A 27,238-nucleotide genomic window follows, 5' to 3' on the forward strand; every position below is an offset into this window, starting at 1 on the left:
TGCACACCCCCTCAGTATGGAAGTGCTCGTAATGAATGAAAACATACTCCATTTGGTGATGCTAAGATTATCTATTGGGTAATCTATTCACAATCTACCAACCATATACTTTTCAAAATTTTATTTCTAATATTTCATAGACCTATCTAAACTAAAGCTAGATCAAACCAGTGGTTGGACAAGAGAAAAGCTCTGATGTAATTACATCTAACAAAGAGAAATCTAGTTTAAGGTTTTGTGGAAGACTTATCTTTAACAATTGATAATACAGTTGATGAAATGGGTTTCAAAAAGGAGATATGAATTAAGACTGGCTGAAATCAAACACAAATGTACACAGATGGAGGAAAAGCAAGAAGAGAATAATTTCACATTCTCTTTCAAGGTAAACGGTATAACCAACAGTGATTTGTAAGGTTCCTTCCAGCTGGTGGATTCAAAGGCTGAATGAGAGAAGTTTTTATCTCATTAATCAGTGAAAAGCTCTATATTTTCTGAAGCCAGGAAAACAAAAAGATAAAAGTAGAAGATGTTACAAGGGAACTAGTAAATGATGAGCAAAAATCATTTAGTACTTTCAGAAACACTTACAGTGAGAGACTTTAATGAGGAAAAAAAGTAAAGGTGATTAGGAGCACAGGAATGGTGTAAATACCAGGTTAGCCCAGTTTCCTATACTACGTATATACTCAACTGAGCCTGCACTCCAATTTATCATTCTCATAATGTTTGATTCTGCAAATTTAGTGTCCTAAAATACAATACTTTCTATATAAACCTCTTAAATCAAAACATAATCAAGCCCATGTACCTGCCACAATGGGAAGCAGTGTCCAGAGATCACAACTCTCCTGTACTTTGTCTCCAAGTTTAAAATGCCACTATTCAGGCTATAGTAACTTGCTGAATAATCAAGTATAGTGCTTAACTACTGAGCAGCATAGACAACTTGTTACTTTACTGTTACTATTTCACTAAATAGATGTTAATGAACACCTCAGATTTCAGCATTTGCCCCTGTACCTGCCAAAGACTGAAGAGCAATTATGAAGGCAACAACTACACAGTGATATGCCACAGATCTGTAATATATTTTCAAGATTGATTAAAGTTTCTCAACAATCTGTGTTATTTTACTTCCTAAAGACATGTGAAGACCTTCTAGTTGTTTATTATTTTCTGGTGCCTTCATTTTTTATATTAAGGAAATCAATGAATTTTTATTTTATTTTTTATGTTTGACTTTGAATAGTTTTTTTTTTTAACAACTGCAAATGTCTTGAGAAGGTGGAAAGAAATGAATCGTTTGACCTTGTTTCTTCAATTCTTTAATGTAATAAGATGCAACCAAAATCAACAATCTTGTATTACACATGTACTTTAGTACTTTTTAAACAGCTTTGATATCAATGGAGTAATTTTGAATGCTTCTGCTTGTTACATCAAACTTTATTAACAAAACAAATTTGATTACTTTATTCAAAAGGTGGCACTACTGCTTATCAACTTTTAATGAGAGAGTTGAACCATACAAATCATCTCAAAACAGCCTGCATTTTAAGAAGGCCAATGAATAATGAAATTTTGTAATGACTAATATATTAAATTTTATTCATATCTACATTTTATGATTATATATACTTGAAAAATCAATTTATTCAGTGCATTTGTGCTTACCTTATAAAGCTTAGAGCAAAATAAAAGTTCTAGTAGTATGACTTGTTTTATGATATTTTCTACACAACTCCAGATTATAATGCTATCACTGAATGATTCTACCTTTTAATAAGACTTCTAGGAAATTATTATTGCAAGGGCTGAGAACTGCCTGTGTGATACCTTTAGAATTAAAAAAAAAAAACTATTAGAATTTTCGAGAATAAAACTGCTGACCCAGAGATTAATAAATACAGTTTAGTTATGAGAATGTACTCTTTTAGAACAACTTGGTATAATCAGAACACTTTCTTACAATGTTTTTGTAAGCTCAGCATGATTGTGTTCAACTAGAATATGGCAGATAAAATAATGGCCTCCAAAAGATGTCCACATCATAACCCTTAGGAACATGTGGCTATATGATTACATGCCAAAGGGGACTTTGAAAATGTAATTAAGGTTAAGAACCCTGATATGGGATATTGTCTTGTTTTATCCAGGTGTTCCAATCTAATCACATGAGTTCTTAAAGTGGAAAAAGGCAGAGAATGTGTCAGAGAGCAATATGAAAAGAATTCATCCTACTATTGCTGGCTTTGAAGATCGAAGAAAGGGGCCAAAAAACAAGGAAGGCAAAAAGCCTCTAGAAACTGAGATTGTCCATTAGCTTACAGCCACCAAAATGATAGGGCTCCTATGGCCACAAAGAACTGAATTTTGTTCATGAAAGGAATGAACAAGAAATTGATTCTCCTCTGGGGGCCTCAGACCTGCTGACACTCTGATCTTAATCCAGTGAGACCTGTATCAGACTTCTGACCTAAAAAAAAAAACCAACTGTGAGATAAATTTGTGACATTTTAGGTCATTAGTTTGAATTAATTATCTATAGCAATAGAAGAAAACTAATACATGGAGGTTTTTTTATTCATTAAATACTTGTTTGCACACAACTAAGCAATGGGACAATAATGTCCACACATACTCACCGGGAAAGTACCCTTAGAAGGCGTTAACATAAGGACACCAGCTATAGCACTGCCCATGGGCAGCTAATTACCATGAGGGGAAAAGATGGGTAATCAATGATGGTGAATAGTGTTTCAAGAAAATATGAAAATTTTAGAAGAAAATAAAGTAATATCAATATCATATTAACAAGTAAAAATATTGCCTCAGTATTTTCCTATTTCACCTCTGCACAGTACGCTAGTAAAGCTCTTTAACATCTTCCTATAATGCCACCCAATTCAAAAAGATTTTACCATTTATAATACTTCTTTTTCCTCTACTCCTAGTGAGATATTACCCAATTAATAGATGACGAAAGTAGCAAAACTCTATACAAATAGAAAAGCGCTAGAGAGGTAGGAAGATCGCTTGAACTTAGGAGTTGGAGGTTGCAGTGAGCTGTGATGATGCCACAGCACTCTAGCCAGGGCAACAGAGTGAGACCTCGTCTCAAAAATTAGAAAACAAAATTAAAGAAATTAGAGAAGTCAAGAGGTTTGAAATCAGGCGGACCTGAATTTGAATTCTGGCTCAGACTCTTACTTGGCATTTAATATTGAGCAAGTAAATTAACATCTCTGAACCTTTATGTCTTTACATGTAAAATAGGGAGAAGGCAAACAGAGAGTTTTGGGGGGAGGCATCATGTAAACTGCTTAGTACTTTTAAAGTAGCCTAAACCAATTGTATATTGGTTTATATAATATATTATTATTATTTTTAAAATTGGGAATAAATATAATTCATGTGAAATTCATATCTGATATACACACTTAAATGTCAAGCTCCTTGAGTTCTGAAAGTCTTTTACTTCTCTTAGTGAAGGATAAATTATTTCATTTCCCCATTAAACTATATTATAAGAAATACCCTTAATAAGTTGGGCATCCTCTTATCTTAGCACACCATAAATGTGAAAAAACAAGAGATACCCTCATCATAGTAAGTTATTCCAGTGAAAATATTTCAGTATGATTGGAAACACAACACATTTTTATTTTAAACTAAAATTATATCCTATATTCTAGAATCAAATCATTGCTGCTTAGAAGGTCATACATGTACCCTTGTGTACTATAAAGCACCTAAACAATAAATTATTCCATGTCCAACATAAAGGTGATATTCCATTTTTCTTGTTAAAAGAATACTAGCAAATTTAAACATAAATTGCTTCATTTTCCATCCTGTACAAGATGCACCTTAAAACCCGATAACCAAGGGAGGGTGATTGGTGGGGTCGCCTCTATGGTTTATCTTACAAGGGTACAAGTGAATCTTTCTAAAAGCAGAGTATGAATGTCTTAATAACTAAGAAAATGACATGAAGGCTACATTGACCAGTTTGATTAGAGTATTTCAAATTGTATATGAAAAACACCACACTGTATCCCGTGATTGCATTAATGTACACAGCTATGATTTAATTAAAAAAAAAAACGCTATCTCCAATTCATGTCTCCTCATTTTAGCCCAGACACGTTTTTCTTTGTTGATATTTTCACTGTGCTTAAATTTATTACAAATACTGAAAGTACAGTAAATAAGAATGCTATTTAACATGTTTGTCTTGGTTCAGAATTTTCACAGAAGTAAAATAAATTAAACAATTTAATTGTTTGTTTAATATAAAGAATCATCATTGTAAATGACTGCAAGGTTTATACCCCTAATACTCACAAGAGTTCTACCTGGAACATAATAGCTATTTGAGTAACTAGTGAATGTAAAAATAAATAAATAAAACCTTAATACTTAATATACAAGGTGATTGAAAAAGAACTGAGCATTCCCCACAATGGATTACTTAGTAACTTCTTTATGTACAGATTCCCCAAGAATCTTGTGTTTATATCAGCTCTTTCTCTAAGTCCTGAGGAAATAAAGCCACACACTATGGCTGCCATTCAATTTAAAATGCAATCATGTGCAGTGCTTGTAATTCTTAACTCTAACTGTAAGTAATAAAGTTATTAACACAAATATTTACCTATCTCTCACTTCTTTCTTATCCCTTCCCCTTTCCAGAACCCTACTTAGGTTGCAACTAAATTTTCTAAATTTCAAGTAGAGCGCATGAAATTCTCTCCAGACTCTCTCCAGACTTCCTATAATGGTACAGAGATTTGCAATTTGGCCTCTCTTCCCACTGGGGAAAGTGTTTAAACTACACGTAGTCATGTATAAAAACAAGGAATCTAGATACACTAGTGACAAGCAAAAATCTTCGAAATTTCTGAAAACATCAGAAACCTACATCTTGCAAGTGTCTTGTGTGCAATATTTTTCAGTTACATGAAAATGTTTCAAGAGATCTTTTTAAAAACATATGCAATAGGCTTTAAAGAAAAATTTTTAATTTCACTTTCCCATACCAGGCTTCTTAAGACAAAAAGACCTAGTGTAGCTAAAAGAATAAACGCTGACAATGAGGGGCAAGCAATTTGATCATAAACCTCCAGAAAGGAAATTTGCAAAGGAGCCAGTGTGACTCCTATAATTAAAAAATGATATAATCCCAGGGTTTTTAAGACAAGCAGAATATCTCTTTAAAAGGAGAGAAGAGTGGTCTTCCAGTTGAACCCCATACGGAGCGTCACATTCACGTGTAATATCTCACATAAAGATTAACATGGAAAAACCATCCAGGTGTGGACAACTAGGAGCGTGAAGGGTCTGTAAACCAAGCCACATGAAAAGATTTCCACATGGGGGTTGTACAGAAAGTACATTTTTTCTATATCAGTCCATAAAGCTACAATGGGCTCAAGAGACAAATGAATTTATTTTGCTCAATGCTGGGAAGAACTGTCCATGCACGAAAGGTGCTGCCTTGATGAGGTAGTGAGCTCTCTGTTATTCACAGTGTTCAAGGAGGACATGGATCCCCATTTTTCAGAGGTGCCACAGAAGGGAATCCTACATTAAAAGAGGTTTGGACTCTCTAAATGATCTCTAAGGTCACGTCTATCTCTATGATTTTCCATTAATAAATGATAAGTTAGTCCTTCTGCAAGTTCAGATGATGCACATTCCCAAAGAACATGACACAAAAGTTGCAGACGAATACAAAATTTCGGTTAGGTGTTAGTTGTTACTTGTGTTATTTCTCCACACAATTTTGTTAGACTGTGCATTTGTAGTAAAGACAAATTAGGCAGACAGAAACAAGTAAACGTTTATGTACATGGTAATTGTGAAAGCAACTAACTGAACATTCTTTTCTTCTTTGAGATTATCGATTTAAGAAGTATTTTGTTAGATAAGAAAAGATTTCTCAAACCTATAAGTTTTGATATACTCACTAAATTAGAAAAAAAGATAATCTTGGGGATAGAAAATGTATCAAATTTAGAAAACGTATACTTTTGTTATGTTTATCCTTTTAATCACCAACAAACAAGGAGCATTTAGACAGTACGCACAATCTTTCTCTCCAGAAATCTAGGCGCTAAATTTTATGGATGACATGATAGGATGCAATTGCTATAAAGTGGTGTGCTATTGGCATTTACTATAAAATATATTCTATGTAGTAAACAAAATAATTGTACGGAGCAAGCTCTTTGAGGAGCAGAGGATAAAGGAAGACAAGTCTAGTTCACTAACATTCATCATGTTTCAGCTTGAGAAAGGTAAAATTCTATGAAAAACAGCACACAGTGTCTGTCTCACTAGAATTCACTGTTACACTGCACTGGTTAATTTTTATCTAATTGTCTTCCTCCTTCTTGCCATACTGTCATTGTCAAAACTTGATGCTTGGGAAGAAAAGATAAAAGGTTCACTAGGGCTGATTCTGTTCTGTCTCGGTGTGTCCTTAGAAACCAACAATACATTTACTCTATAACATTAGCCTAAAGGAACCATTTGCTGTTTTAAAACGATGAATATCTAAACACCAGAAAGCCACTTAGATACGATTGCCCTTTCAGCTTTATTAATTTCTGCAAAATGACAGGGTAATTTATATGGTTTGCACCTGTCAGGAGCAGCGTCTTTACTAATGCATTTTACACTGACCAGAAGACCCTCCCTCAGGCTAAGGTTGAACTTCAGCCTACTGTTGAACAGAGAGCAACGCAAACACATGTCACCAAGCATTCAATTTCTAACAAGAAAATCCCTTCAGAAATCCACATGGATGACACAACACCCTGTTCAAATCTGAATCTGATGGAAGACTGTATCTATTCAATAAAGACTGAATATTTGTTCACCAATATATGAATAGGCTGAAGTATTATTTTCCAAAATCTTTTGTCTAAGCTACCCTATGTTTCTGATCACACATTATAATGCAATTTTTAAAGTGCTTTATGCAATCTGTAGAAGAAACTATTTTTCTTAATAGTGCCATAAATACAATAGTCTTTATCATCAAGCAGTCTTAATAGTGTTGGGAACTTTCAACTGTCATTCAAATTCTAAATAAGCAGAAAGAATAGAAACTTACACTGTAAACCCACAAAGAAAAAAAAAAATAGTGTAGCCTTTCTGTTCAGTGTCTGCAGTAAGTAAAATGTTCCCCCTGGTAGCCCTCGCTGGTGTAGCAGCACTGCCCTGTCCGCAGTATCAATGGAGGAGCTACAGCTAAGCAGCACCTATGCTGGATTCAGAAAAACATCATAAAAAGTCTTTATATTTTTGCCACACTTGCTCAATTACTGCAATGCATTTTTACTACAACCAGGAATATTTTACATTGAAATTTCAATCTGCAAAAAAGTCCCCAAGTCTTTAACGGAAACCACATGTGTATTTCACAAAGCACAGTAAATAATGATAAAAAAGTAGAAACCAATGCTGATGCTACACAAGCATACACATGAAGAGATCCTATATAAACCGTGAAAAACGTCTATATTTCAAATAGTACTTTAAATGCTTATAATACGTGATTTTATGGGTAAATTTCTAACACATCACAATTTATCAAGGAGTTCGAATTTACTACTCCATTTCAATTTAATCCATGCTTGCCAAAGAATTGTGAGAGGAAATAAAATATTACTTGACTCAGTAATCTAACTTAGTCTTGATAATTTTTGAGAATGAAATCGTGCTTAACTTCAGTATCATTCTGCATGTGGAAATGTTGTGGAATATAATGAAGTACTGATGAGAACAACATGTTAAATATGATGTTTTTATTTCTAGCCAAGTGAGGCAATGAACTCTGATCTAAAGTCGTCAAAAACTAAACAATTTATTTTAAAACCTGATTTAAATTCCACAAGCTAGTCTTCTATATTTAACTTATTTTCTCTCTGTGTATATTTACTTAACATTAAATATTAATATATTTTCCATACTACCTATACGGACTACCAACAACCAATAGTCAACACGTAAGATCTGTGATATTTTGCATGTTAAGTCAAAGAGGTGAGTAAAAGGAATAAAAGATTCGCTAAAAAATGTTGTATTAAGTTGCATCTGAGCTTTATGGCTGGTATGAATTTAAAAATATGGACATTTATTTAACCATCTCTAAAAATTGACAAAGCAGCTGTAATAGGAGGTGCAATTTGGATCTTTTGGACAGTAAAATAGAGTGAAAATACTAGTAACACTATTAATTGTAACCTACTCATTCCAGTGGGTTTTTTGTTTTATTTTTTATGAGAAAGTTGCTTTTGATAAACCTTTGGTCATTTCTCGTCAGCTAACATTCATAAAGTCAGCAAGCACATCCTATTTTCTCAAATTATTTGAAAGAGCTCCATTAACTTGTCACCTCCATTAACTTGTCACCTCCATTAATTTGGGCTTTTGACAAACACAGCTTTTAAAAAACAAATATAGCTGATGTTTTTTACAAACAGCCTATATTTTACTTCATAAGTAAGAGTTTAACACCAAAACAAAAGATAACCAGAAGCATAAAAAGGACCATAAAAATAATGTGAAAATAAAACTATGACTGGATTCTGAAATGTTCTCATTTTTTTGTCCCTTTCCAGGGAATTGCTTATTTTGGACTGAGAACATAACCACACTTCCTCAGCAGCTGAAAGCCTTTCAAAGAACCAGATAGCTATCACTGTGCATCTGATCCTCACTCATGAAAAACAAAAGTAAGTTAAAAAATGGCAACTCACCAGCATTTTAAATACACAATTAACCTAAAGCAGGAGGAATTTTCCACATCTTTCCTACTGAAAAATATTATAAAGGGAACCCTTACACTTAAGACATTCTTCTTACTCAAAAGCTTTTCTTGTAAAATATTTTTTTAAAAAAGGTCCAACGTTCCTCTCCAGAAAAAAGGATCATGAACAGTATTTCAAAAGAACATTTTATTATATCCTCTGGATTTTATTTTTAAAGCAACCCTGCAATTTTTTTAATTTCAAAAAATCTGGAAAGACTTCCCAAAGCATTTCAGTATGTATTTGCTTAAAACACACTTCTAAAGCAGACATTTGTGGAATACCCTTTCAATCCCTTGTATATAAGTAACTGTTCATAGAAGTATAATTTGCACAAATTCGAATTTGCACTTCAGAACTTGAATAAAACTAAAAAAGATGTAATATCAAACTTATTAATATTCATACACAACCAAAGTATAAATGTCTTGATTAAGAGACGTGTTTTCTGATCAATGTTAGCTCTGAACATTTCAAATTCATCAAAAAATAGCATAGAAGGCATTTCCATATTTAACACACCACCATCAATCACCAGCACTTTTTTTATGCCATTACACAAAAGAGGTCATCTTAAGTGTTTTATATACACAAAAATTAAAAAAAAATCCAACCCATGTTAAAGATTAAAGTTTATCCTCATGCAATTCCTTAGATATTCCTTTGCACTTTCATGTTAGTAATTAGATTACCATTAAACACTTGAAATGAACACAAATATAAACTCTAGAAAAACAAAACAATGATAAAATGTGTGCATGCCAATGTCTTTAAATGTAAACAAGCTTGAGGTTTTTAATCTGGTGGGTTTTTGGATGTTGCTGTTTGGGGGGTTTCCCCCGTTTTGCCACAAGGTAGATTCATGAATGAAATCCCACTTTAATATCCTATTTTCTCTCACTTACATGTATGCTGGAGAAAGTGGAGTTGACCTGGTTGTTTTAAGCACAGGAACTGGGAATTTCCAGATAGCAGGAGAGCTCGTTTTCCATTTCAATGGCATGTTGTCACCACGGTACTACAATAACAGTAAACAGCGTTTCCATAACAGACTACCAACTAGGACTTCCATTCCACACTGTACTGACACAGCAGTGGCTGCCTCCCGAGAACAAGCAAATGATTCTGCCAGTGCCTTTAAACCGATGCTTCCAATCTGTAAAATAGGGCTGCAAGGTACCTCCTTTAAATCCTTCTGTCCCCTAAAGCAATATGATGATTCTATCGTTCCAACTCAACAATAGTGCCACCTCGTTAGAAAAGCATTGACTGCAGTATATTTTTTTAAGACTGCACCGTGCATACTACACAATGCAGCTTTATTTAATAAAAGCAGCTAGGATTTTTCTTTAAAAAAAAAAAAAAAAAAAGCTTGCAATACCATTGTTCTACCTTAACAGGGATACTGCAGCACTGTACTATATTCTGTGCCTATTAACCTGATTTCTGACCAATAGTAGCAGGAAAAAAAAAAACAGATGAGTTTCATATGAAAATGAAACAACATACCTACTCAGAATACACTTGTCATCCTCTGAACATTCTTCTTTTGAGCTGCAACAATACAAATGGGATATAAACCTCAGCATAGCCTTAGGCCACAGCTAATAGAGATCAGTGACTAAATTCGGCAGCCTGCTTTCCTCCTGTGCAAGCTCTGGCCACACAATACAAGAATGCCATTGTGGGAAAAGCCCGTTTAAAAAATGCCAGTCCCTCTGTTCTCCAGTTTAGGAGAAGGCAAAATGTAAGAACAAGTATAAACTGCTCCAGAACTCTGCATGCTCTTCTAGCAGCTTCTGATTCAAGTTGCTCTCCTCTCCCTATTCTTATTTCCAAGCCACGATGAGCAAAATCTCATACATTTACAACATGCTGTGGTAACACGAATATCACTCTGTCTTCTGCAGCAGAGAAGTACAGAGTAGCATGCTCTTAATAGCAGTCCTCAGAGGGACGCTATCAACAATCTAATTCAATGCTGCCCTCCCCTCCTCTCCCCCTTTCCCCTCTTGTTCACCCCCCTCACTCCTCCTCTCCCTCCCTCCCCAACCCCAAACAGCTCACAAATTGCCTAGAGGAAGGACCAGTGCTGCTGGCCAAGCAGGTGTCCAGCAGGGCCCACTCCAAAGCTCAGCAGTGGGTCTGGTAACCTCTGGGGATTAGAGATTGTCAGAGTTTCAAAAACGAAGCTTGAGGTAGTGCATAAAAGCAATGGCAACTAAAGGGTTCATCTATATTGTTTTATAATACTGCCAAAAAATAGCATTGCCAATGCCCTGAAAGTGACTGGGTACCTTAAGCTTCTGCTTAAAGCACAGAGACAATCTCAACCACACTGTACCCCCAAAGTGCATCAATGTACACAGTTACCATTCAATAAAAAAAAAAAAAATTTCTACACAATCCTAAAAGGTGAAAATAGTTTTAACTAGTATTATGTGGAACTCTTTATTTACAGGCTGAAGAATTTTATTTCTGTTGTAGGCAAATAGCCACTATTAAATTATATCTACCTTCATAGCACCCTTCTACTTCACCTAAAAACAAAATTATCCATGTATATCAATGCAAGCTTAGTAAAGGTAGATCACTATTGACACAAAAGCTATTACCTTTTAAAAATAACTACTGCAGTGACAAAGAGCATATTTACTTTCATGTCAGTATACAAATAATAAACTTGCACTTCCAACAAATAATAAACTCGTGCTTCCAACTTAAATAGTTGCCTTTCCAATACTCTTTCCAAATTATTTGTAGTTTTTAAAGATTGAGATTTAGTCCCTTACAAGGCTTTTTTTCTTATATTTGAAAAGCACAGATGAATGTTTGTATAATAAGAAACTATTTTCAAGAACTCCAAAATGCATAATTTGATACAACAGAAAAACAGCATTAAATCAGCTAAGATAATCACAAGTAGCTTCCTTTCAAGATACAGGTCAATATCAAGGCAAAAAGACAAACTAGTAATATGGAGAGAGAATGTCTACCTTGAAACGCTAACCAGTAATATATGAACTTTATAAATATTTAACTGATATCAGCCATCACTACCTCATATACAATTTTTATTCAATCTATCACACACAAACAGCCCCCACCAAAAAAACAAGTTGAGCAACTTAAAGGGTTAAATTATATTTCTAATTCTTATTAGTGTTCACATGTCAAACTAGATCATAGCACTCTTCAAAAGAACAGGTGAAAAAGAGTACTCATCAATACCTTGGCGGACAATATATATTTTAAAATTAAATAAAAACTGCTACTAATACAAATAAACCATTATCAATATTTTATATTAGAAGACTTTCTGTTAATCTTTAATTGTTATGGAGCAAAAAGGCCACAGGTAAAATCATCAATGAGAATTTGTTTGAAATCCAAAGAAGGAAAAATAAATATATAAATACACACACACGGAAACACATACACAAATACACACATATGTATACATCAAGTTTGGAATGTCCCATATCAGATTGAGCTTCAAACAAATTTTCAAAATTAGAATCATTTGAAAACATTTAAAAATATAAAACATAAAACATTTGTCTCTTAGCTATATACAGTAAGAAGGCAATGCTTTATAAAGGCTATTCAACCACATTTCACCATATGAAAATTTTACAAACCAATAATTACAAACATGACTTCACCTTCTGAGAACAAAGCCCTCACCAAAACTGGTAGTGAAATATTTCTAGCAGTTTGTCTATGAAGACTCCTCAAATTTTATGAGTGGCAAATCGGCAAGGTGAAGGTAGTTTTTCAAATGTTTATTTAAGAAAGCAACACTCACAAATAGGTGAAAATTACTTTATTATAAAGGCTTAAGCTATTATTCTTCTGTGAGTAGTAAGTGATTCAAAAATGCAATATATTTTTGTCTAATCTCATTAGGCTCCCAAGTAACCAACCGATACCATGAATCTTTCATATCAATTTTCAGTTTTAGTCTTTTCAGAAACTTAATGCTTAATACTAGTTTTTCAGCACTCCAATAATTTAATATTTGTTCAAAGAGAAAAAAACCCTGCTTTTCTGCACCCCAATCTCAGCACTCTTAAAGCCCCAATAACCCTGAAAGCACTACATCTGATGGTAAACATTTATTTATATTCAGTTCTCACTTTTCCTTTAATAAATTATGAAGCCATTACGATTATCACTCATGAGCAAACAATTATTATGCCAAAGTCTTTAAAAAGAATTTCTTTTTTTTAAAAAAATAAGAATTCCATTAAGTAGAAATATGGTCAATGAACAATACTTTACATTATTAATTCACTTAACAACACCATTCCGAATACATTGTTTAGAAACAAACTTCAGCCAGGTAAAATCAACTCAATTACAAATTAGAAGAATCCAAATTAATTTGATTTTACTACATTAGTGGAGATTCCAGTAGTAACTATAAAGTATAATTATAATTACCATCACATTCCAGAACTAAAAAGGTTTTCGCCTACAGAATCAAAGAATTAAAATGATGAAACATGGATTTTAAATGTAATTTCATGTAGGCTTTAATATTTAGACTAGACTGGTAAATGTCAAAAGCCTTCAGTCACATCATAGGAAACACTGATTTCATTTACAGAACACTTGGTTTCTATTATGTACAACTGCATAAGACAGGATAGAAAGACAACATACACAAAAGCTCTTCAAAGCATTTTATGAACATTAACTAATCACTTAAAAATACCTGTGAAATGCGTATTTCAGAGATGTAATAAACAAAGGACAATGATGGGTCTTGGCCAGGGCCACAAAAAGAGTCATTCTTGGCTAAATCTTACAACACAGAATTCCTGGCTCCCAATGCAAAAAGAGATTTGGAGGAAAAAAAAACCTCTTAGAAATCACTTTTCTCAGTACTTGAATTGTATAGACGAAAAAAATAAAACCCAGAGAAGTTAATTTATCCAATGTTGTACTGCTAACTAGCAGCAGAACTGAAAGTAGAAACCAAGGCTCAATCTCCTAGTCCAGGACCTCCCTCTCTAGAATTTCTACTGTCCCTCTTCTCAATGAGACCATTCCACAAGGGGCATATTTCTATTTCAAGTGAACCACATTCTATAAATTTCTCTACATATTCTAAAGAAACAAGGATTACAAAAAAATTACTCCTCCAATTATATGTGAAAAACAGAAGTAGGAAACACCAAAAAAGAAAAAGTGTACATAAACAACCATTTGCCAAATCGTAATTACAGGAGGCATTTAAGAACGTTGAGGAAGAAAAGGGTAAGCACAACTTAAAGTAGTCATAGAATAGCATAACAATGAAAGCCAAATATTCTGATTTTTCTCATTGTAAATGTCCCTAAATATCTTTATAATAAGATTTAATTTGCTAACTGACTGCTACAGCTTGTCACCAGTACCACTTCGCCAAAGAACTTATTAATAGGTCATGTATGTAATCTCTATCTCTCCATTTTTTTTTCTTGATGTGCCCTAAGAAATGACCTTTTTCCTGCAAGTTTTGGTTAACCCTGTGGTAGGTAAAGCTAAAGACTAATAGCCTTAGCCACAGTCTGTGAGCAGGAATTATATAATCTTTTTAGTCCTGACAATGTCTCTTCAGAGCAATCTAAAATATCAATGTTATTCACATTGCTCAAACAAGACTGCAGATCATGCCAAACTATGTGTGTTGTTTATGCTCTACCAATCAGTAAAAGTACTTGGATGGCAACCAAGTAGGATGTTAAATCCTTTAAAGCACACAAAAACATTCTATATAGCAGAGAAAAATCCTAAAAACATCAAGAACATGCATGGTTTTATGCACTTGTGTGTATGTGTTCATTGTTTGTTTCAGGAAATTAAATGTCAAATACATGAAGAATTTCTTACTAGATACTCAGATATACAGCCTTTCCACAAGTAAACTGGAAAAGCCAAGATATTTTTTGAAGACAACTACACTGGAAAGTTCTAAGTTGTAATTTTCCTTAATAGAAAGTAAGATCTTTACAGCCTAACAAGGATCTACCAAAACATAAACTATTGTAGCTATGACTATGCCTTGGATTCATAAAATAACATGAGCCAAAAGACACCAAACAATACAAATGAGTCAAAATCATCAAATATACAAACAATTGTTGTACAGGCAGATATTAATGTGCATGAATAGAGAAGGCACATGGTGGCGTAAGTAACATGAAGGGCAGTATTCTTCCCATCTTTCCATTTCCATAGGACAAAAAGGATACTAAATTGGGCAGGGAGAGAATACAAAATGAGGAGCAAGTATGCTGAAAAGGCAGGAATACTAATAAAGGTACCAAAGGAGAAGACCGTAGGATGAAGGAAAATAACGATTGGCTGAAAGGGGAAAGGAAAACCAAAATAATAAGAATTGTTGATATTTATGCAATACTTTTTATAGTTGGGGGTCAAATAAAAGAGGTTATGAGGCTAAGACAGGAATTGGGATGGGTGGGCAAAAACACAGAACAACTGAGCAGAGAACAAAAATCCAGTTGTTGGGGACCCAGTGATCCACAAATTCTGACTACCCTTACTGTCTCACTAAAGCTGAAAAAAGGAGTAATACTGAATAGGAAATTCAGAAGTTCTTGCCCGTCCTCCTTTCTTGTTTTCAGGGAATATCTGTATTCTTTGTGGCTTTTTTTCTTACCCCTTAGTGCTTCAAAGTATTCCTGTCTGTTAAAAATAATTTAAACTCCAAATGCTCATTGTCCCTAATGATTAGAGAAATGCAAATCAAAACCACCCTGAGATGTCACCTAACCCCAGTGACAACAACCCACATCACAAACTCAAAGCTGCAGATGTTGGCGTCGTTGTGGAGAGAAGGGAACACTTATATACAGCTGGTGGGACTGCAAACTAATACAACTCTTTTGGAAGAAAGTATGGAGAATCCTCGAAGAACTCAAACTAGACCTCCCATTTGATCCTGCAATCTCATTACTGGGCATCTATCCAGAAGAAAAAAAAATCCTTTTATCATAAGGACATTTGCACTAGACTCTTTATTGCAGCTCAATTTACAATTGCCAAATTGTGGAAACAACTTAAATGCCCACCAATCCAGGAATGGATTAATAAGCTGTTGTATATGTATGCCATAGAATACTATTCAACTACTAAAAAGGATGGTGACTTTACATCTTTTGTATTAATTTGGATGGTGTTGAAACACATTCTTCTTAGTAAAGCATAACGAGAATGGAGAAGTGAGAATCCAATGTACTCAATTCTGATATGAGGACAATTGATGCTAGTACATGGTGGGGGGAGGGGGAAGAGGGGAGCAGAGAGAGGTAAGGAGGAAGAGGGGTATGGGGTCCTGGTGTGTGACACGCCTTTTGGGGGCGGGACACTATTATTAGAAGCACTTTACCCAGCAAATGCAAGCAGTGTAACCTGGCTCTTTGTACCCTTAATGATTCCCCAATAATAAAATAAATAAAAAATAAGAAATAAATACTTTAAACTCCAAACCAAGATATTTGTATAGGTTGGGTGTCGTGGCAGCAGAAATCAATGGTTTTCAAAGGTATACTATTTACATAGCTGATTTTGATGGGGGTAGGGTCAGGGACATGTGAAAACAAACAGTTCTTGCAATTCTCCTTTACCTGCATTCACCAGTTAGGATTACATCTTTCACAATGTGGGAATCTGGATGACTAAGGGCTAAGACCACAGTTCTGTAAATTACAATGTGTGTGTGTGTGTATGTGTGTATTCATCAGCTCTATATACACATGTTCATCAGCTAGGATGTAAAAATTACTGTGATCTGGGGAGTTTATTGATTCAACAATATTATTCAATGAAATATATATTATATTAATTTTTGGCAGCGATATACATTATTTTATAATAAAAATATTCCCAATGTGAAAAAAAAAGCAACATAGAGAGACAATTTATCATTACCATATAGAGCTAAAGTATACAGTGCTCCAAAAAGAAGCTATACTTTTGCCACACCCTATACTACAACAGCGTTATTTCATCAGCCTGAGGTGCTCTCCCTAAATTCCTACTTGTCCTTCAAAAAAGGAATCCTTGAATCTTTGTGTCTTCCTAATTGAGCACCATTCCTCATACACTAAAAAGCAGTCAATAAGTATTTGCTGAGTAAATTGAAAGGGAAGTTTATAAGCAGAGAAGTGATTAAATTAGAATTATATACTAAAGTCCAGATATACCTTAGAAGATTTTTAAAATATTCTAATTAGAGAAATGAACAGAACCTTCTCTGACGAAGACAGATGAATGGCTAACAAACATTTAAAAAGCTCATCATCCCTGATCATCAGAGAAATGCAAATCAAAACCACCCTGAGATATCACCTAACCCCAGTGACAACAACCCACAGACAAGGTCTCAAAGCTATAAATGCTGGGGTGGATGTGGAGAGAAGGGAACACTTTTACACTGCTGGTGGGACTGCAAACTAATACAACATTTTTAGAAGGAAGTATGGAGAATTCTCAAAGAACTCAAATTAGACCTCCCATTTGATCCTGTAATCCCATTACTGGCATCTACCCAGAAGAAAAAAATAAATCCTTTTATCATAAAGACATTTGCACTAGACTGTTTATCAAAGCTCAATTTACAATCACTAAAACATGGAAACAAGCTAATGCTCACCAAGGCAGGAATGGTTTAACAAGCTGTGGTATATGTATACCATGGAATACTATTCAGCCATTTAAAAAGATGGAGACTTTACATCTTTCATATTAACCTGGATGAAGGTGGAACACATTCTTCTTAGTAAAGCATCACAAAAATGAAGAAGCAAGAATCCAATGGACTCAATTCTAATATGAAGGCAGTAGATGAGCTAATACAAAGTAGGGGGTAGGGGAATGAGGAATTGGGGAGAGGGGAGGCAAGAGAGGAATGGGGGGTCATGGTGTATGGCACATCTCTTGGTGGCAGGACACAATTACAAGAGGGACTTTACCTAACAATCACAATCAGTATAACCTAATTCTTTGTACCCTCAATGAACCCCAAACAATAAAAAAAAATGAAATAAAATATTGTTGTTAAATCTGCTATTTCTAAAAGTACATTTTTGGTAAGAGAAATACTCATCTACTCATTTGACCATTTTAGGCTATAAAGTCCTTAAAATGAAAATTATTTAGACACATTATCTTGTTAAAAAATAGGTATATGTTGAAGGAAAATATCTAAAATATTTTCTTCCTTAAATAAAATAAATGTATCTAATGAAAAATCTCTGTGCTCTCCTCACATAATGATCAATTTATTTAGTCATCTCTCAGCAACCATCTAAGTATCTCCTCAAATTACTTTTGGTAAATAAAATAGGCAAGCCATTGTTGGCATTTCTGATGTGTCATTTGTCAAACCTGTATTATCAAAGTAAAAAGTTATTTAAAATGTACAGTCCAACCAGACAATTAAGAATATTACTCTACTGAACAGTTATGAATGTGTCTCTGGCTAATAAAGTATACACTCATACAAAGCTTTTCAAATACAGGGTGTTCCAAAAGTTTCCCACAAAGTCGCCATACATAGAGAAAATGGGAAAATGTGACTAAATGTACCTTTATTTACAAAATATGCATTACAAAGTTTTACAAAATATTTATAAAATATTCTCTATGTGTTGGCCACTTCTTTGTAAAATTTTGTAATGAACACATATGTATCTCCACTATATTATATATATTAGCACAGAAACTTTTTTCTAAAAATAAAAGGTTTAAACCAAATAACAAAGAAGAAATCTTAAACTTCAAAAAAAGATTCAATTTCAAACGTGATTTTTCAACCAGGGCAGTATACAAGAGACTTAGTAACCTGGTAATACCTCTATTTTCATGACTATTTCCTTCTCTTTCTAATTTAAAATTCATCTCTTTGGTAATTTTAAGTTCTACAAAAGAAGTAGAAGGTAGGGAAATATTTATACTAAAAGATGTGAAATATATGGTGGTAAATCTAAATGACAGAATCTGAAATGTGTGTAATTCAAAATTGCTATGCATGTAAACAGCAATTCAATTAAAATCCTATGATGTAAAACATCATTAGCACATTATATAAAGCATTCATGTGTTGTGAGCCAAGCACAGTATTTTTTTGGCGTTATGTCTAACTTTATACTTTCGATGCAGTGGTTATCTGAAAGGAAAACCATCTCATTTCCTTTTTCTCATGTCCTATTACCAACTAAAGTAAATGCAATTTTGAGTAAAAGCAGAATCCATCCTCTAGATTGAACTTAGATTTAAGCTAAAGGCAATTTAAATTTGTATTTCCTGACAGTCCTTCTATGTCTGTCTATTTCAACTAATTAACTTCAGAACTTCGTGTCTTTAAAAGCAAATATATGTTTTAAATAATCAGTTACTTCTCATGGAATTCTGAAGCTACATAATACTTGAGTAAAATATATTTTCCCCTTAGCTAGCATATATTTATTCATTCATTCCTTATTCAGCTTGATCTAAGTCAAATATACTGTTGAGCATTTTTATGAGTCTTCCACTACAAGGTCTGGCCATGTTGTTTAAATTCCTATGATACTGTTCAGACTTTCAACAAAAATATTTATGTTCAGGGGTTTCCAGAAATACTAATTTTTAAGATTCAGATTTGTAAAGCACAGAACAACATAACATGCATTCCAAAAAGGGTGAAGAGGCAGCAAGATTAAACTTAAAGTAATACTCTAACCAGGGAAAAAACATTAGCAATTTTATTAATTAGGACCATGCTTTCTCATTTTCTTTTCTTTCTTTTTATTTTTTTTAATTTATTTTTTATTTTATTTTATTTTTTGAGACAGAGTCTCACTTTGTCATCCCCGGTACAGTGCCCTGGCATCACAGCTCACAGCAACCTCAAACTCTGGTCTTAAGCAATTCTCTAGCCTCAGCCTCCCAAGCAGCTGGGACTACTGGTGCCTAACACAACACCCAGCTAGTTTTAGAGATGGGGTCTCATTCTACCTCAGGCTGATCTCAAACTTGTGAACGCAGATCCACCCACCTTGGCCTCCTAAAGTGCTGCGAATACAGGTGTGAGCCACCGTGCCCAGCCTTGCTTTCTCGTGTTCAACTAAAACGCATGTGTTTCAACTGAGGCCTCCTCAGTATTTTAGCCACGACTGACAGTGCTAAGAAGACTCCTTGAAGTCCACAAATCCCCAAATCAATAACTTCACTATGCCTAACCCATAACCCTTAAAGAGAAAGTACATGCTGTGTTAATTCAATCATCAATAAGTACTAAGAACTTATGACTTTGCTAGACGTCACAAATATACAAAAGAACACATATTCCCTGGCCACAAAGCCCTTATGATCTAATCAAGCAGATTGGATATTCATACACAAAACACAAGTGAGAGTAATTACATTGCTACAGTAAAGCCTTAACTATCTAGAACCCTGGATCAACTAATTTTCTAGACAATTTTTTTAAAGCAAAAAATAACTGGAAGAATTTAACTATTAAAATATCAAAACTTATTTTGTACCTTTTGGTAGAAATTTTTCTGCTCTTCATGTCTAATATGGACACAAACCTTTTAAAACTATCTCACAGTCACCACAGTACACAATAGCTATTGTGACATGCTTCAGATGTGACATGCTTCAGATACAGCAATGTGTGCAAATAAGATCTGTCATTCCTCACCTTTGCCTGCCTCTCACACCCCACTTCCCTGGTTGATTCCCTTTGACATGGAACATAGATGTTGCTGAAACAAAAGTGGCTCCTTTCATTATGCTACAATACATATACCAGGAAAAAAATTTCTGTATCTTTACAGCAGATGCTCTCATTAGTGTGCCTAAGAATCACCTGGGGTGAATATGTAACATGTACAAGGCTGGAGGGAGGGTCCAGCACTCTGCATTTTAAACAAGTACTCCAGCTGATTATGCCAGGGCTTCTAAACCACTGAAGAAACATTGCTTTAATGTCAAGGGTGCCAATTTCTGCTCAAGATACCCCAGCTATAGGAAGATTCTGTCTTCTTCTCAGTCCCTGGCCGTCCTTTGCATATCAGCATTGGCTTCTCACCAACAGTTGTCATAGTAAACTGCACAGCCATTATCTTGTTCTCCCACACTCCAGATCCTTCCAGGTCTGGGAGAGTCTGAAAACAAGATCTCCAGCTGGCAGACAGGCACAGAAGCAGACAAACAGACAGATGCAAAGCGGGAAACTGTGAGGTACGGCAATTAGAAAACAAATGTAGTATAAATCATATTGATCTGGCAATACCAATTAAAAAGTTAAAAATTTGTTTCAAACTTTTTTTGTCTCAGAGGGAATGAAGAAGAGCACAGAGCTAGGCACCTAGGTTCAGCTGCTCTGTCACTAATAAGCTCTTGACCTCCAGTGTTATCTTCCTGCATCTGTAAATTAGGGAAAATCCTACTTTCTTTGCCCATCTCACAGCAATGTTATGAAAACCAAATGAACTTATGTTTGTGGAAGCACATTGTGAAATATAAAGTACAACACAATGACGTGTGCTATTTTTAAATATATTTTTCAAAATGAACACAGTATTCTAGACGTTATTGAAACTTTACTTGGTACTTGAATGTCTTCTAGTATCTCAGGGTCTTTTATGAAAACAAATTCTCATTGTAAAAAAAAAAAAAAGAGGTAGAGGAAAATGCAGACCCTTGGACATACCCTGAAGTTGATTTTTTGAATATATCCTTGAAATCGGCTTGTTTTAAAGACATTTGCCTCCGTCTCCTGAAAGTGGAGTGTAGAAAAAAAAATCTGGTTAATTATGACTTTATTTTGTTTAGTTCAACTTTTTCAAAGCATATCCTGAAAACATTTCAGCTGTAAATTAATAAAACATATTAATAAATCCTGAACAGTTAAGACCTCACAGAACAATTTAAAACCATGTAAATTAACTTTTTAAAAGCCCTTAACTAGAAAGCCATAAGATTCTATGTTTTTATAAGCTCTCTTTATGTTTCAGAAGGTCTGGAATAAAGATTGACATTAAGTACGTTTACTGGCAACTAATCTAAAAGACTAAACTAGCCAAATTTAAACACAAGGATACACTTTTCCAGTAAATATATACTCGGCCCTTGAATGATTTGTCATTTTCTAGCTTTTTAATCCTAAAGGTCAATTCTTTGCTGATATACTACTTTGCCATAAAAACCTGAAAGCAAATGACACACATTACAAGCTTTCAGAGAACAGATGGCTAATGTTCTTCTAGGTTCATTTACTACCAATTTTCTTATTTTCATACTGCTTGTAATTAATAAAAGCATATAAATAGATGCACTGTCCCCTAACCAGAAGATTTGGGTTTTTTGAAGTTCTGTCACATATCCAGCTCTTTTGGGCTAATACAAAATGCAATACTGCACACATATACTTCTAGTACTGCCTCAATAATACAGTTTTAAAAATAGGGACTACTACACAAGCACTGCAGTATATGCTATTGGCAATCAACTCTCTTAAAAAATTAAAACTATGCTGGCAGATGTTTGAGCAGATCTAACACAAAATTTATTTCCATTTATTTCATTTATGATGTTATTAGCATATAGAAAGTAGACATTAGCCTTTTCTAATGTGTTCTTCAAAACAAACTGTCATGGTTATTTCTGGGTCATCTCACAATCATTATTGCATTATTAAAGTCATAACTAAATCAAAGTCACAATCTAATAGTATCTTTAGAAAGACCTTGACAAAGACCTTATCGAAGATGTTACTCTAAATCTAACAACCTTCTATGAGAAAAGACAGGTAGCAATTATTTTATTTCTGTTTCAGAATGATAAATTCAAAACAGCATCTCCTTAATGACAAGATTATTTCAAAGTCTACTTTAAAAATTCTATACACATAAAATTATTGTTGAATGATAAGTTACAGTACGTGAAATTCACATTTGTATGCTTTAGAATTAAGTTTAACCAAGCAAATAATAATTATTTCTTTGCTTAAAATACATTAAAATGTCTTTAAATGTAGCTTATTTTATATTCCTATTAATATTATTCCTCGTCTTTGTGTATTTAAGAAGAATCTGGTGTGCCACCTTCTGGTAACTGAGTGAAATTATGTATTTCTACATAAGTCACTATTCTTTATTTTAACTTTTTAAATCTCTATATATTTTTCTTAACCTGCATTACATTTAAGCTATAAAAATGAATCTATGACATAGTCTAAAGTAAAACAAAATTCCTTTAGAGGTTTTGTTCAAAATCAAGCTTTATACATGCTCCTATGATTTTTACATGGATACCAATATGTCTCCTGAATTCTACAATACATATAAAATTGATTTTTGTATACCGCTTCACAGCCACATATGAAAACAAGAGGCTTAGTATTTTAATGAATAAGTAACAGCAGTAAATAAAGGAAAAGAAAGATCTCTTACCAATAAGCCCATTTTTCTCTTAAGGTTTGAACTCTCATCATTTGTCATGTTCTTGTGGATCCCTCTCTCATCAAATTCTCTGGAGTTTTAAAGTTAAGAGCTGTGATGCACAGCTAGGCTCTGCTACATAGCAGCGCACCCCAGTGCATCTGCCTGGTATAACATTTGAGTTGTACCTCCCAAAAGCAGAAACAGGCTTTTTATATTCAAAAACCTATGCACTGCATACCTTTCCTTGATAGGAAATTATAGTCAGCGTGGTTGAACTATTTATATTTCAAATCTAAATTCCTGATCAGATATGAAAATGAGAACCACATGTATCTTAAGCTTTGTTCCAGGAAGCTGAACAGGAACAAAGTGTTCATCTTTTTAACAGAGATGGGGTAAGGCAAATACTAACACCAGGAGATCTGACTTAGAAAAAGCACGTTACCTGGAAGTAACCTTATTTTTCCAGGGTCACTGTCTTGTTATTTATCATATTATCTTAAATCTTTATTATCTTTAACTCTTCCCTCTCTGTTGCCCATAGTAATCAGTCATGAAGTCTTATCTTTTTTTTCTTTATCAATTTGCCAGGAATATACCTTCTACTGTTTTTTAAACACATGAGCTACCTCATGAAAAACGTATATAACTGGTCTCCCTGCATCTCTCCTCTTCAATCTATCAATCCAGTTGTATCTAGATCATTCTTTTAAAATAAAACTACACAGAAGGTAAGTTAAGTTATTAATAAGATATTTTATTAGCTACATGTTGGGTAGTATGCTAGGGGATGTGGATATAAAGGTAAACAAGACACAATCCATTCATTGCTCTCAGGAAGCTCCTGGTTGAGTGAGGGAAGCAGACATGTACTCTGATAACACAAAATATGGTTTAGAAGCTTTAGGATTATATGCCTAGGATTCTACACAGCAGCAGAGGAATAACAGAAATCCTGCTACAACTGAGGCTGAATAATAAGTCACTCATCAGGTAAAGTCTAGAAAAAATATCCTGTGTAACAATACAGAGATTTAAGGGAGTATAACATGTTCAGTGATTGGTTAAGTTTTCAAAATGACTGTAAAGAATTCAATATGACTGAAAAGAAGGTACACAGTATTGGAGTGAATAAATGTTAAGGTATGCAGAAACCACATCACAGAAGATTATGCATGCCAGAGAAGAAGTCTGGAGGAAGTCTGTGGGCTATAAGAAACGATTTATTGAATGAGTGAATCAAAGAATTAATAAAGTACCTAAACCTAGTACTAAGAATTGACTATACACTGGCCAATCGACTTTCCAGCCTTCAGTAATATCTCAAAACACCAATTTCCTTCCAGTTCTCTAACTCACAAGCTTGCTTGGTTCTTTTTCACCTTAGCTCCATAGATCCTTATTGCATGTAATCTCTTCCCCAGTCCAATTTTCTGAACTCAACCCATCCTTCCTGCTCCAGCTCAAATTGCATTCATTTTTATGAAGTCTTCCATGATAATTTGTGTCTATGTATTTTTAAAAAATATTTCTTCAGTACAGGGACCAGAGATAATGTATTCTTCCTAAGGCTGAGCACACAATGTCCAAGAAATCTTTTTGATCCTTTGCCTCTGAAGTGAAACAGGATGGTCAAGAGATGACACTAAGGCACAAAGGTCAGAGCCTAAGGGTAAGTAAGCAGGCCCAAGAAAGCCCACCTCCTCGGACTTCACCATTCACATACAATCTTAGTAACTCTCTTCATCACTCCCAGCCTAAAAAGAAAAGGATATGAATTATGAAGACAGCTGGACCTGTACCGGGCACCAACTCTGCATTACTATGCAACATTGCTGGCTGACTATATACATTATAGCCCTGGTCTAAAAATTCCAGAGAATTGATGAGAAAGGGATACCAACAGAATAGTTAAAAGATAGAGATGTGACTTTTGGAAAAATGGAGGAACCTGATTGTATTTTTCTACTTGCAGTAAACCAAAATAAATTACCTGAAAGTTTATACAATAAAGAAATCAATGAAGATCACAAAAAGAGATGAGAGAGCAAGGGTAGGTGATTGGATCTCCAAGATCAGGCTATTAAGGGGGCAAATCTAAGTGTAAGGAAAAAATATTTCGGAAAAAGTGTTAATAGTGTTAGCTGGGATATTAGTATAGGACAAGAAGCTGTATCAGAGAAATAAGTCCTTGGGTGTAAATATTTAGTGTTCTCAGTCTGTGAAACCACATCCATTATGCTCAGTGTTAAATACTCAGTAAGTACTCAAGCTTTTGTTGATTTTGGCATTTAGCATTCAAGTTTGTTTCATCCTTTTTATGTATGCACAATCTCTTAGATTTATGCAATGATGCAAAAACCATGGTGCTTTATTTTATGGAGACAATAAAAAAATTGTTTTATCTTAGTCAAGCATTTTATGTTAAAATGGGTTGAGAGGATTTTGCCAGTAATTTCAAAAAGTTGTTAATACTTAAATATCCTCTCAATGACTTAAGAATTTCCCAGAAAAAAAAGCCGTCTACACCTTTCTTCTTTTTCACTGAGTGAAAAAACTGACCAGTTCTCTTTCCACTAACTTATAAGGAAAAAAAATTCAAATACAGAAAAGAATGGAGAATGTGATTTGGGAAATGCTCCATATTTTCCAAGTGACCCTCAAAAAAGGGCAGTACTTAGTGGGATGTAAAAATGATTTAATCAACTGGGTCTCCAGAAGAATGTTTTTAAACTATAGCAATGGTGCCATAATTTTAAAAATAAAGGGAAAATAAGCCAAACCATTTCATCATTTAGTTTTGTAGAAAACGGACCAATTGCCAGAATATTTTCTTTATGCCTGGCAGAAAAAAAAGCAACAACCATTTTATATTATGTTTTGACTCAAATAGGTATTTCTCCAAATTCACATAACTTGTTTATCTTGATGTTGTAAAAGGAGAAAGGGGAGAAGAGGTAACTACCTTCTGGCAGTCCATAAGTAAATGTCATATACTATTAGTGAGTATGAGGACAGGATCTATACTAGTCTAGTGTAAATAATTCATTTACATTCCATTTAAAATACTGTCATGTTATCTCATCCATAGCATATCCACAGCAGTATTCTTTCCCTTTCTTCTGATGTATGTAAGATGGTTCAGAGCAGGATGAGTTAAGAGGTTTATAGGGTTTTCTGTTCTGCTGAAATATCTGTGGATGATAGATTGTGAGAACCAGTGGTCTAAAGAAGGTTTGGATAGGGTATTTATATTTGGGGGCAATTGGACATATTCCTATAGTCTAGAAGTTCATATTTCAGGTGATTTATTATATTTCAGTCACATTATCACTCAATACGATGGAGAAGATGGGGTCAAAGGAAAGAAAACAAATGGAAATGCCATTTTCTGCTACTAATAACTTCTGTCTATACTGTCACTAAATTAGGACAAATGACAAAGGCAGCAGAGGGCAAAGTCTCATAACCTCCCGGTCGTAATGGAATGAATCAGAACCTTCTTATATATTTCTAAAATGGAACAAAACGTGTGTCATGTTGCTATATAGTGCCACAAATCATGGAGGGTAACCCACGAGTAATTCAATGTACTTAGTAGATATCAATTATTCAAGAATGCCAACATATTTTACTGAGCTAAATCTTAAGTTGATTAGCGTTTAATAGTTATAGTAAAATCTGAAAGGGGCTGAAATATACATACTAAGACATTGGGAAGTTTTAAATTTTGGTCATGTTAGTTTGGAAACAGAAATAAGCTAAGTGACATTTCAAAGACAGAGGACAGACACATAAGGTTAATAAGAAAGTAAGAATTACTTAACAACCTAATTTTTCTATCCAGGTACTCCACAAAGTATTTTACTTGTTTTAAATGTCAATTTAAACTCAGCCAGCAGAATTCCAAGTAAAAGAATTTATTATACCCCTTAATTTTTAAGGGACTCATTTTCATTTCCAACT

General features: G+C 34.1%; 1 protein-coding gene across 3 annotated transcripts in view; it reads right to left on the reverse strand.

Annotated features, from left to right (window-relative positions):
* The window catches only part of KLHL13 (kelch like family member 13), a 213,772-nt gene that overhangs the window by 61,050 nt on the left and 125,484 nt on the right, over positions 1-27,238 (reverse strand). The window contains exon 1 of one of the 3 annotated variants that reach the window (XM_012809665.1): positions 10,335-10,824. The exons of 1 other annotated variant lie outside the window; for it this stretch is intronic. In XM_012809665.1, the coding sequence (XP_012665119.1) occupies positions 10,335-10,414 (80 nt within the window). In that variant the 5' untranslated portion in view covers positions 10,415-10,824. Of the gene's footprint in view, positions 1-9,730; positions 10,825-27,238 lie in introns of those variants that run through there. One more of the 3 variants, XM_012809664.1, reaches the window with a different exon arrangement.

Source organism: Otolemur garnettii, unplaced genomic scaffold (assembly GCF_000181295.1).
Source record: "Otolemur garnettii isolate 467f Iridium unplaced genomic scaffold, OtoGar3 scaffold00110, whole genome shotgun sequence".
NCBI lineage: Eukaryota > Metazoa > Chordata > Mammalia > Primates > Galagidae > Otolemur > Otolemur garnettii.